The 12,500-nt window shown below is 41.0% G+C and overlaps 1 protein-coding gene across 3 annotated transcripts in view; it reads left to right on the forward strand.

The window, feature by feature from the left end:
• Positions 1-606: 606 nt before the first annotated feature.
• The window catches only part of phka1a (phosphorylase kinase, alpha 1a (muscle)), a 58,403-nt gene continuing 46,509 nt past the window's right edge, over positions 607-12,500 (forward strand). For 2 of the 3 annotated variants that reach the window (XM_041868390.2, XM_041868391.2), the window contains exon 1: positions 608-1,197. In XM_041868390.2, the coding sequence (XP_041724324.1) occupies positions 1,120-1,197 (78 nt within the window). In that variant the 5' untranslated portion in view covers positions 608-1,119. Of the gene's footprint in view, positions 1,198-12,500 lie in introns of all 3 variants that reach the window. The other variant, XM_041868392.2, reaches the window with a different exon arrangement.

Consider the following 12,500-nt stretch of genomic DNA (forward strand, 5'->3'; position numbering starts at 1 on the left):
TATATTCTAAAATTATATTATACAACAGACCAACTTTCATTCAAAACAGATTATGAAATAATAGAAAATGTAGCTCCGGTAGGCTACCGAAAAAGAAATAGCACTACCACCACTGGTTACAATAAATACCTTGTGTGGTCAACTGATAATCCAGCACTGTTTTGATTGGGACAGCGTCATTGCTCTACTTTGAGACAAGCATGGGAACTGGTCTTCATAAATCAATCATTGTCAGATTTTTTTGTTTTCACAAAGCCTACAGTACATATATTTAATAATAAATTCCCTCAAGTGGGGGGGCACAAGCATTGTTGGGGGCGGGCCCGGCCCCCTATGGCCCGCCCATAGCGACGGGTGTGTATATATATATACACACACCTGCTCGTGGAACAATCGAACGCACTGTCCTTGCAGACACCTAAAAACAATTCCCTTCATGTCTCCAATAACACGCCTCAAATATCCCAGTGACTATAGCATAATTATATCTTTATCAATTACGGATACATTATTTTGGTTATTGTTTCAGTTGTCAGTTTCATTGTGTAATAGTTTGAAAAGTTTAGCGCTCTTCCTGGTTTTAGTTCGCCCCATGTTCCATGAGTTAACAGTTTGAGGGTTTTTTTTCTCTGCAGATGCTCGCTGTCTGAAGTATTCGATAGCAACAAACGCGATACAGTGAAAGTACAGAGTAGTTTGTGTATGGTTGCTTTGCGTGTACCAGTTGATTCCTAGAACCTCTTGGTTGGAAGTGATTATTCAACGTGTAACAGCTGATCTTTTTTTTAGGACGATATCGAATTTCAGCCTACAGTGTTAATTCTGTGTAGCCTATAGCTCGCTCATCGATATCAGAAAGTTTGGGGGCAGTGCCGCGATAAGTAGGCTACTACTGTAACATTTGTTAATTCGTCGATGCTACATTGTAACTCGCCAGAACATTTGGAGCTACATTGTAGCTTACGTTTCCTATCGCCTCTAAACTTCGTCTTGTCCGTCGCGTCAAACAATAGAGATATTTGTGAAGTAGGCTAATGCCGCAGCGAGTCTCAGCGAGAACTCAAGCTTCCTATTCTTTGCTCAACCACGGACACGGACGAATATCATCAACCCAACAACATGAGAAGTCGAAGCAACTCGGGAGTGAAACTGGACAACTATGCCCGGATAGTGCATCAAACCATACTACGACATCAAGTGAGTGGTGTTTATGTGTTGTCACTTCTGCTAACGCTGTAATTATTTAGGGCCATCCATTCTGACCTCTAAACTAACTGTCTGTCGCGATGGGACATGTCAACTGTTGCACACACCTGCTTGCAGAACATGCATGTTTACATAGTGAGGTCATTGGTTTTAGCGAAAGCTCACAAAAACGTCCCTTTTGAAACTACGTATCTCTCTCTCAGTTCAATTCAAAGTGGCTTTATTGGCATGGGAAACGTTTACATGGCCAAAAGAAGTGAAATAAACAAACAAAACATCAACACTAGAACGATTATAATTTGACAGTAAATATTGCACTCAAAAAGGCTGAAAAAATATAGACATTTCAAGTGTTATATTACTAGCTACAGTGCCTTCAGAAAGTGTTCATACCCCTTGACTTTTTCTAAATGTTCTTGTGTTAGTCTGAATTTAAAATAGATTAAATTTGTCACTGGCCTACACAGTACTCCATAATGGCAAAGTGGAGATATATTTTTCGAAATTTTAACAGATTAATAAAAAATGAAAAGTTGAAATGTCTTGATTCAATAAGTATTCAACCCCTTTTGTTATGGCAAGCCTAAATAAGTTCAGGAGTAAAAATGTGCTTAATAAGTTGCATGGATTCACTCTGTGTACAATAGTGTTTAACATGATTATTGAATGACTACCTCATCTCTGTACCCCACACATACAATTCTCTGTAAGGTCCCTCAGTCGAGCAGTGAATGTCAAACACAGATGCAACTACTAAGACCAGGGAGGTTTTCCAGTGCCTTGTAAAGATGGACACTTATTGGTAGATGGGTAAAAAAAAAAAAAAAACAGACTTTGAATTTAGGGCTGTCCCTGACAACAACAAAAAAAATTGGTCGACCAAGATTCGTCTGTTCTTTCGACCAATCGATTAGTCAAAATGTTTAAACGTGTATTTTTTCCATATATAGACACACCCTATGTTTGAATAAAATCAAATATATGTAGGTTACTGAGCTTGTCTAAAATGTAAATGTAAATGTTGTCTGTTGCTTTAAGCACTGCAATTAAAAATTATACACACAAATTACTGAAGAGGGCGCCAGAGATCAATATAGCCTCGCCAGAAGAGAAAAACCGGTTCCCTTCTCCCGCTGCTGCTGGCCTTCACAGATTCTGCCTTTAAGCTCCTGAAGTTGCCTGTAATAGGTTACGCCAGTGGTCAGCAACCTTTTCCATTTGGAGTGCCAAGTTATCGTACCATTTCTACTGATCTGCTGTGCCAGTTATGATTTTTCATATGCACATTTTCGTGGAACAGTTTCATTTAATTTATAATAAAGTCTTCATATCTCAAAATCAATGTCATGTGGTTAATCAAAATTCTATCTAAATTAAAATGATACAATTCTAAAAGTTACTTCTATTGCCAACTATGTAAAAATAACCTACATAAAGCCAACAAATAAAAACATTGCAGCCTGCAGGTAGAAAATATCCTGATTAAAAATAAATATTGTATAAATCACATTTGCTACGCATGGCCTGTCTGCAAGGAACTTGAAACATTGTATCAACTATTAACTTGGTCCTCCCTGGAAGCTCCTGCTAGCAAACTTGCAACATTGTAAAACATATTCTGGGCCCTCAGTGTTTCCAGCTCCAATGAGCTCCGGACAGACACAGCTGTAGGCTATTTGCACAAGAGATAAGAAGTAATCAGGTCTGCCTATTTTATGTTTTTTAAGTTTTCACCGGGTCAGAGCATGACATTTTTCCCCCTTTCATGCTGTGGTTATCGAAAGGGAGAGAGCTGGAAATATTTTTCAAATAGGCTACGTTGAGGAATTATTGTCATTCTCAATGGATGTAAAAACAGACTTCGTTTACTTGCTGTTTGAGGTGAAGAAAAAATTACTTTGAGAAGCTCCACAGTGGTGGTGAGTTAAGACAATCAGAAATCGTACCCAAATGGGCACATTTATAGGCCTACATTTGTGCGTAGGCCAGGTAGCCTAGGCCTACTTCTATGCGTAATCAAGTGCGTGTCCTTACTCAAGATTGACAGGAGCGCTACAAACAAAAGACAATGCTTAAATTGACAACTCGTTAATGGAATTAAATAAACCAACACTTTTTTCTCACAAGTGTAGCCTAGGTTGTGGGCTCTACAAACAACGTGTCCACTCCTACAATGACAACGGTAAGGCGGTAATAATAATAATAATAATAATATATTTAATTCATTAACAGAAATTACAGTAACAAAACAAACATTGTAGATGATAAATTATGGTAATAAAGGTAAATGTACTACTGGGGATACTGGTGTGCCTCCACAATGGATTAGTCCACTGAGACATGCGTGGATTAGTCCACTGAGACAGGCGTGAATCAGACGGGTATATTTGCCACTGCTCGACAAAAAAAAATCTTGGTCGACCAAACAATCGACCAGTCAACTAAATGGGGTCAGCCCTAATTGAATATCCCTTTGAGCAGGGTGAAGTTATTAATTACTTATTGGATGGTGTATCAATACACCCTGTCATTTCAAAGATACAGGTATCCTTCCTAACTCAGTTGCCGGAGAGGAAGGAAACCGCTCAGGAATTGGTGACTTTAAAACAGTTACAGAGTTTAATGGCTGTGATGGGAGATAACTGAGAATGGATCAACAACATTGTAGTTACACCACAATACTAACCTAATTGACAGTGAAAAGAAGGAAGCCTGTAGAGAATGAACAAATATTCCAAAACATGCTTCCTGTTTGCGACAAGGCACTAAAGTAATACTGCAAAAAATTTGGCAAAGCAATTAACTTTTTGTCCTGAATACAAAGGGTGTTTCTCAATATGTAACTACCGTTCTCCACACTCTCATGCTTCTCTTGAGTACGTTCTTGTGAGGACGAGAGTGTGGAGAACACATAAAACATTACATTTGAGAAGCACTCACCCTACTGTATTAACTCACGCTGCATCTCCCCATTCATTTAACCTTCTTCCAGCCAGGACAATGGCAACAATAGACGAAACAAGATATACACAAAGCAAATGTTTTACTTCATAATTATCAGCTAGATATATGTGAATCGTAATAACCTAGCTAGCTAGCCAGCTACAGTGAGGGAAAAAAGTATTTGATCCCCTGCTGATTTTGTACGTTTGCCCACTGACAAAGAAATGATCAGTCTATAATTTTAATGGTAGGTTTATTTGAACAGTGAGGGACAGAATAACAACAAAAAAATCCAGAAAAACACATGTAAAAAATGTTATAAATTGATTTGCATTTTAATGAGGGAAATAAGTATTTGATACCCTCTCAATCAGAAAGATTTCTGGCTCCCAGGTGTCTTTTATACAGGTAACGAGCTGAGATTAGGAGCACACTCTTAAAGGGAGTGCTCCTAATCTCAGCTTGTTACCTGTATAAAAGACACCTGTCCACAGAAGCAATCAATCAATCAGATTCCCAACTCTCCACCATGGCCAAGACCAAAGAGCTCTCCAAGGATGTCAGGGACAAGATTGTAGACCTACACAAGGCTGGAATGGGCTACAAGACCATCGCCAAGCAGCTTGGTGAGAAGGTGACAACAGTTGGTGCGATTATTCGCAAATGGAAGAAAGACAAAATAACTGTCAATCTCCCTCAGGCTGGGGCTCCATGCAAGATCTCACCTCGTGGAGTTGCAATGATCATGAGAACGGTGAGGAATCAGCCCAGAACTACACGGGAGGATCTTGTCATTGATCTCAAGGCAGCTGGGACCATAGTCACCAAGAAAACAATTGGTAACGCACTACGACGTGAAGGACTGAAATCCTGCAGCGCCCACAAGGTCCCCCTGCTCAAGAAAGCACATATACAGGCCCATCTGAAGTTTGCCAATGAACATCTGAATGATTCAGAGGAGAACTGGGTGAAAGTGTTGTGGTAGATGAGACCAAAATCGAGCTCTTTGGCATCAACTCAACTCGCCGTGTTTGGAGGAGGAGGAATGCTGCCTATGACCCCAAGAACACCATCCCCACCGTCAAACATGGAGGTGGAAACATTATGCTTTGGGGGTGTTTTTCCGCTAAGGGGACAGGACAACTTCACCGCATCAAAGGGACGATGGATGGGGCCATGTACCATCAAATCTTGGGTGAGAACCTCCTTCCCTCAGCCAGGGCATTGAAAATGGGTCGTGGATGGGTATTCCAGCATGACAATGACCCAAAACACACAGCCAAGACAACAAAGGAGTGGCTCAAGAAGAAGCACATTAAGGTCCTGGAATGGCCTAGCCAGTCTCCAGACCTTAATCCCATAGAAAATCTGTGGAGGGAGCTGAAGGTTCGAGTTGCCAAATGTCAGCCTCGAAACCTTAATGACTTGGAGAAGATCTGCCTAGAGGAGTGGAACAAAATCCCTCCTGAGATGTGTGCAAACTTGGTGGCCAACTACAAGAAACGTCTGACCTCTGTGATTGCCAACAAGGGTTTTGCCACCAAGTACAAAGTCATGTTTTGCAGAGGGGTCAAATACTTATTTCCCTCATTAAAATGCAAATCAATTTATAACATTTTTGACATGCATTTTTCTGGATTTTTTGTTGTTATTCTGTCTCTCACTGTTCAAATAAACCTACCATTAAAAGTATAGACTGATCATGTCTTTATCAGTGGGCAAACATACAAAATCAGCAGGGGATCAAATACTTTTTTCCCTCACTGTAGTTACAGGCAGAAATGACCTAAAACTAATGTTATGCCAGATAGATGTCAATTCTTCGTGGGTAGCTAGCTAACAATTATTTGTGGCCATCTGGCTAGCTAACAGTAGTAGCTAGCCAGTTAGCCCTATTGACTTATTATAGGCTTGCGATCTATGGTGCGTAGGCAGGTAAACATGCCAAAATTAACACAGCATGTATTTATTAACGTATCAAGATAAAATATTGTAGTCAGGCAACATATGAGATGTGAATAGGCAACATTTCATTCCGAAGTGAGTGTATTTTCTCTTGCTTCAGCTCAAATAATGGCCGCCATTGATTTCAAGAAATGTTGTAGTTTCTTACGTGGTTGTGACATTTCTTTGCATACTTTTCATTGAAGCTTTTATCGATGCATGCTTCAAAATATGGACAAACGGAGTACACATTTGAGAAGTCCCCTCCGTGCTCCGTTTCACATACTTTGATTTGGACTCATACGCTGACCCTCCCGTGCTCCAATTTGCGTGCTCTGAGCACGATAGTATGCATTTTGAGAAACACCCGAAGTGTTATGTTTGGGGCAAATTCAACACATTACGGAGTACCACTCTTCATATTTTCATGCATATTGGTGGCTGCATCATGTTATGGGTATGCTTGTAATCGTTAAGGACTGGGGAGTTTTTCAGGATAAAAAAGAAATGGAATGGAGCTAAGCACTGGCAAAATCCTGGAGGAAAAACGGGTTAGGTTTGCTTTCCACCAGACACTGGGAGATGAATTCACCTTTCAGCAGGACAATAACCTAAAACAGAAGGCCAAATCTACACTGGGAGTTGCTTACCAAGAAGACAGTGAATGTTCCTTGAAAATCTATGGCAAGACCTGAAAATGATTTTCTAGCAATGATCGACAACCAATTTGACAGATCTTGAAATTTTTTGAAAAGAATGATGGGCAAATGTTGCACAATCCAGGTGTGGAAAGCTCTTAGAGACTTACCCAGAAAGACTCACAGCTATAATCACTGCCAAGGGTGCTTCTACTAAATATTGACACAACAACATGTGGAATAAGTCAAAGGGTATGAATACTTTCTGAAGGCACTGTATGTACAGTGTGTTAGCGATGAGCAAGTAGTTGTAGTACGATTAGTAGGGGAAGATAAATAAACAGATAAATATTGGTGGTATTTACAATGTTATTTTTGCTCCACTGGTTGCCCTTTTCTCATGGCAACGGCCAACAAATCTTGCTGCGGTATTTCGCCTACAGATATGGGAGTTTATCAATGTTTGATTTGTTTTCAAATTCGTTGTGTGATCTGTGGGAAATATGTATCGCTAATGTGGTCATACATTTGGCAGGAGGTTAGGAAGTGCAGCTCAGTTTCCACCTCATTTTGTGGGCAGTGTGCACATTGCCTGTCTTCTCTCGAGAGCCAGGTCTGCCTATGGTGGCCTCTCTCAATAGCAAGGCTATGCACACTGAGTCTGTACATAGTGAAGGATTTTCTTAATTCTGGGTCATTCACAATTTGGGTCATTCACATTTCCCCCAACACCGCTTTCCATGAATTTGTAAAGCAGACCCTCATGCCAAATTGAGTCAAAAGCTTTTTTGAAATCAACAAAGCATGAGAAGACTTTGCTCTGTCACTCTCTCTCTCTCTCTCTCTCTCTCTCTCTCTCTCTCTCTCTCTCTCTCTCTCTCTCTCTCTCTCTCTCTCTCTCTCTCTCTCTCTCTCTCTCTCTCTCTCTCTCTCTCTCACTTAGAAACACACACACACACACACACACACAAACACACAAATAGGTATGTAGGGTGGGTAGCGCTGCAGTGTGTTGTTGTCTGCAGTGAGGTTGGCTAACTGTCAGAGTATTTCCTCATGGCTCAGGCTGTGTCCCAAATTCCCTTTATAGTGCACTGTTTTTGACCAAGCCCTATAGGGAGTATGGTGCCATTTGGGGTGTTACTCAAGTTCCTTCCTATGGGTCAGGTTACATTGTGGACAACACACTCTAGCACTGCTGTTCTCTCTCTCTCTGTCTCTCTGTGTCTCTCTGTCTCTCTCTCTGTTGTCTCTGTCTGTCTCTGTCTCTCTCTCTGTTGTCTCTGTCTGTCTCTGTCTCTCTCTCTGTTGTCTCTCTCGCTGTCTCTGTTGTGTCTCTCTGTTGTCTCTCTCGCTGTCTCTGTTGTGTCTCTCTCTGTCTCTCTGTCTCTCTCTCTGTTGTCTCTCTCGCTGTCTCTGTCTCTCTCTCTGTTGTCTCTCTCGCTGTCTCTGTCTCTCTCTCTGTTGTCTCTCTCGCTGTCTCTGTCTCTCTCTCTGTTGTCTCTCTCGCTGTCTCTGTCTCTCTCTCTGTTGTCTCTCTCGCTGTCTCTGTCTCTCTCTCTGTTGTCTCTCTCGCTGTCTCTGTTGTGTCTCTCTCTGTCTCTGTCTGTTGTCTCTCTCTCTCTCTGTTGTCTCTCTCACTCTGTCTCTCTCTCTGTGTCACTCTCTGTTCTCTTGCCCTCCCTCTGTTCTCTCTCTCTCTCAATTCAATTCAAGGGGCTTTATTGGCATGGGAAACATATGTTTACATTGCCAAAGCAAGTGAAATAGATAAACAAAAGTGAAATAAACAATAAAAAGTGAACAGTAAATATTACACTCACACAAGTTCCAAAGGAATAGAGACATTTCAAATGTCATATTATGTCTATATACAGTGTTGTAACGATGTGCAAATAGTTAAAGTACAAAAGGGAAAATAAATAAACAGATACATATAGGTTGTATTTACAGTGGTGTTTGTAATTCACTGATTGCCCTTTTCTTGTGGCAACAGGTCACATCTTGCTGCTGTGATTGCACACTGTGGTATTTCACCCAGTAGATATGGGAGTTTTCGAATTCTTTGTGAGTCTGTGTAATCTGAGGGAAATATGTGTCTCTAATATGGTCATACATTTGGCAGGAGGTTAGGAAGTGCAGCTCAGTTTCCACCTAATTTTGAGGGCAGTGTGCACATAGGCCGACCTGGCTCTCAAGAGAAGACGGGCTATGGCGACCTTTCTCAATAGCAAGGCTATGCTCACTGAGTCTGTACATAGTCAAAGCTTTCCTTAATTTTGGGTCAGTCACAGGGGTCAGGTATAATGCCGCTGTGTACTCTCTGTTTAGGGCCAAATAGCATTCTAGTTTGCTCTGTTCCTTTTCAATTCTTTCCAATGTGTCAAGTAATTCTCTTTTTGTTTTCTCATGATTTGGTTGGGTCAATTGTGTTGCTGTCCTGGGGCTCTGTGGGGTCTGTTTGTGTTTGTGAACAGAGCCCCAGGACCAGCTTGCTTAGGGGACTCTTCTCCAGGTTCGTCTCTCTGTAGGTGATGGCTTTGTAATGGAAGGTTTGGCAATCACCTCCGTTTAGGTGGTTGTAGAATTTAACGGCTCTTTTCTGGATTTTGATAATTAGCGGGTATCGGCTTAATTCTGCTCTGCATGCATTATTTGGTGTTTTACGTTGTACACAGAGGATGTTTTTGCAGAATTCTGCATGCAGAGTCTCAATTTGGTGTTTGTCCCATTTTGTGAATTCTTCATTGGTGAGCGGACCCCAGACCTCACAACCATAAAGGCCAGTGGGTTCTATAACTGATTTCAAGTATTTTTAGCCTCTGTCTCTATTCTCTCATGTCTTTGATATATGTTTTAAACACTCTGGCTGGCTAAATAGTATTTTCCTCCACTTCTCCTCCTCTCCTCAATGACAACTGATAGCTACCTACAACAAACCAAGGCGATAACTCCATTACAATGCATGGCATAGTGCACACACACACACACACACACATACATACACTCCAATTATACAAAGTGGGTACAGGTCTCCAGCATGACAGGAACAGGAAATACTAGACTTACTGTATGGGTGTTGTCATGACTCCCTCCTTGGTGGGAGTTGCCAGATTAAAGTGACAGATAGCTGACAGATAGCCAGATCCCCTCCCCCCTCCCCTCTCTCCCAGAGGAGACGGGGGAGTTGTGCCGGTTTTGACACCTTAACACCCGGTCATAAATTGTGTGCTGCAAACGGGTCTTTCTTGCCCTGCAGTATTGGGAAAATAATCTCTTTGTTACAGAGAGAGACTTTTGCCGCCAAAACCTTTTATGTTAATAAAAGTGGACATTGGAACATTTATTTCTGACATCCAAATGTTTGGAATGGTCAGTGCTGACCTAAAGAATAATCATGTCATATTGTTTATTATTTTGTGATGTCATTAAGGATGGTATAAAATTCTAGTTATCAAGTTTACATCTAAATGTTGGAGAAAATATATTATTAAGTATGAGAGTACTTTTTGGAAGATAGCAATGTGATTTTATTATTCTAATGAGATAATTGTTTTATATAAACTTTTGCCCAGTCAGTAACCACGCCCAAGTGGGCACAGATATTGTGTTGGCGTGATGGAACACCCCCTTTTTACCCGAGTATAAAAGCCTTGGTAATGAAATTTACAAGCAGGCCAGAAAACGTGAGAGTGTTGACTGCACGTTTAAAATGGTTAGACCAGAAATACCAGTCGATTTGAAGCGCGAGCTCACGTTACAAATGGTTGAACCTCTACAAACCAGCCGACGTGCAGCGGGAGCTGAACGTTACAAACGGTTGAACCTCTACAGACCAGCCGACGTGCAGCGGGAGCTGAACGTTACAAACGGTTGAACCTCAACAGACCAGCCGACGTGCAGCGGGAGCTGAACGTTACAAACGGTTGAACCTCTACAGACCAGCCGACGTGCAGCGGGAGCTGAACGTTACAAACGGTTGAACCTCTACAGACCAGCCGACGTGCAGCGGGAGCTGAACGTTACAAATGGTTGACACACTAAGAACAGGAAACGTGAGACGTTAGTCCACACGTTTGAAATGGTGAGAAACTCTGAAACTCTCAATCTCTACACAAGAAGAAGAAACTCACTAGACCGTAGCGTTACCAGTCTGCAGCTGGCATTTAAAAGTAGACTAGAACTTTCCCTAAAGACACGAGATCTCAGTCTGCAGCTGGCATGTAAAGTAGCCTAGAACTTCCACTAAAGACACGAGTTGGGAAGGACAATCCCATCTCAGACAGTCGTTGGTGCATCTGAAGTATCTGTCAACAGAGAGACGATGGAGAAGACATTGCATTTATTACCCAAACGGGCGGTGGTTAGGGTGTTAAGTATTCTGATTACTGTGAGCGTAGTTTCCGAATGTTTGTACGATAAGTTTGACTCTCTTTGTCCCTCTCTCCCTCCTTCTATTGACCCCTCCCCTTTTTGATAACCAAGCAGTCGTGCTGCTGTTAGTCTGCTAGGGACTTTTCTCATGTATTAAGTATGTATGTATTCTGTGTTTATTATTTAGTTAGCTAGTAAATAAATAATTAAGCCAATTTGTGTATTGCTGACTCGTAAGTAAGGTGAGGATTCTTGCAGGTTCAAGGATTATGCGACGTTCAGAATGAGACTGATATGGGGTAATGATTTAATAAGTGACTATAAGATAGATATCTTCTAAGAGTTTAAATCGGGAGATGGTAACTTGTTAAACAACTTCTTCCGTGGTGCCACAAATTCCTAATGAGTTAATTGTTACATGATTAATTTAACCGGGTAACAATTAAACATAGTTGATTCAATAAATAACAGTCATCACATTAATGAAAGTCACGTCACGACAGTGTACACACACACATAGGGCTGGCACAATTATCGTATAATCGTGTAACCGAGAATTATGGACAATAACCGTGAACAAAAAATTATTGTCATAATCATCTTAATACATTCATTTTAGGAGAAGTGCAAGTAGATGTAGTTGACCCTTTTTACATGGTGGGTAAAATTGCTAATAATTTTACAACCCGAACGAACAGCACAGTCGGGATTGAGAAATTTCATTTCCAAAAGTTACAAGTGGTCAAAACCATTTGTTTTTGAGACTGGGGTGTCACCAAAATGTGTTGTATGCATTAGGTATGTCCTAACTTTCAAAGATGCATTTTTCAGAAAAAATGACAATTATGGCAATAACCGTGGCCGTTTGCATGACAAAGAATTGTTACCCAAAATTCCATAATCATCACAGCCCCACACACACGCACACTAATAGATATAGCCTAACTGATAAAGATGAGATATAATCATAGTAAATGCACATTGTGTCAAAGTGGGGAAGTACTGTAGCACTGCGGTTGTTAAAACCTCACAGAGGAAGACAAAGTACAGTGAGGAAACCTGCCTTCATGTTGAAACAGACACCAACTGTGGTTACATGTAAAGTCAGTCTCCTATCTGTCAGGCTGCAGACAGGTTAACTGTGGAGCAGTTTTTCTCGGAAGTTCACCCTAACATCCATCAAATAGTCCCCAGTGATCTGTTTGTGACTTGCTTCAAACTATCACAAATAGTCAAAATTCGCAAGTACTTTGTTAACATTAAAACATTATTTTTTAAAGTTTGGAAAGACATAACGGCCCTTGTGTGCACTGCTGGTTAGGGCTGGGCGATATGGCCTAAAAATCATATCTCCATTTTTTTTTTTTTTACATATGGGCAATTCACAATATCTCA

Source organism: Coregonus clupeaformis, chromosome 27, assembly GCF_020615455.1.
Source record: "Coregonus clupeaformis isolate EN_2021a chromosome 27, ASM2061545v1, whole genome shotgun sequence".
In the NCBI taxonomy this organism is placed as follows: Eukaryota; Metazoa; Chordata; class Actinopteri; order Salmoniformes; family Salmonidae; genus Coregonus; species Coregonus clupeaformis.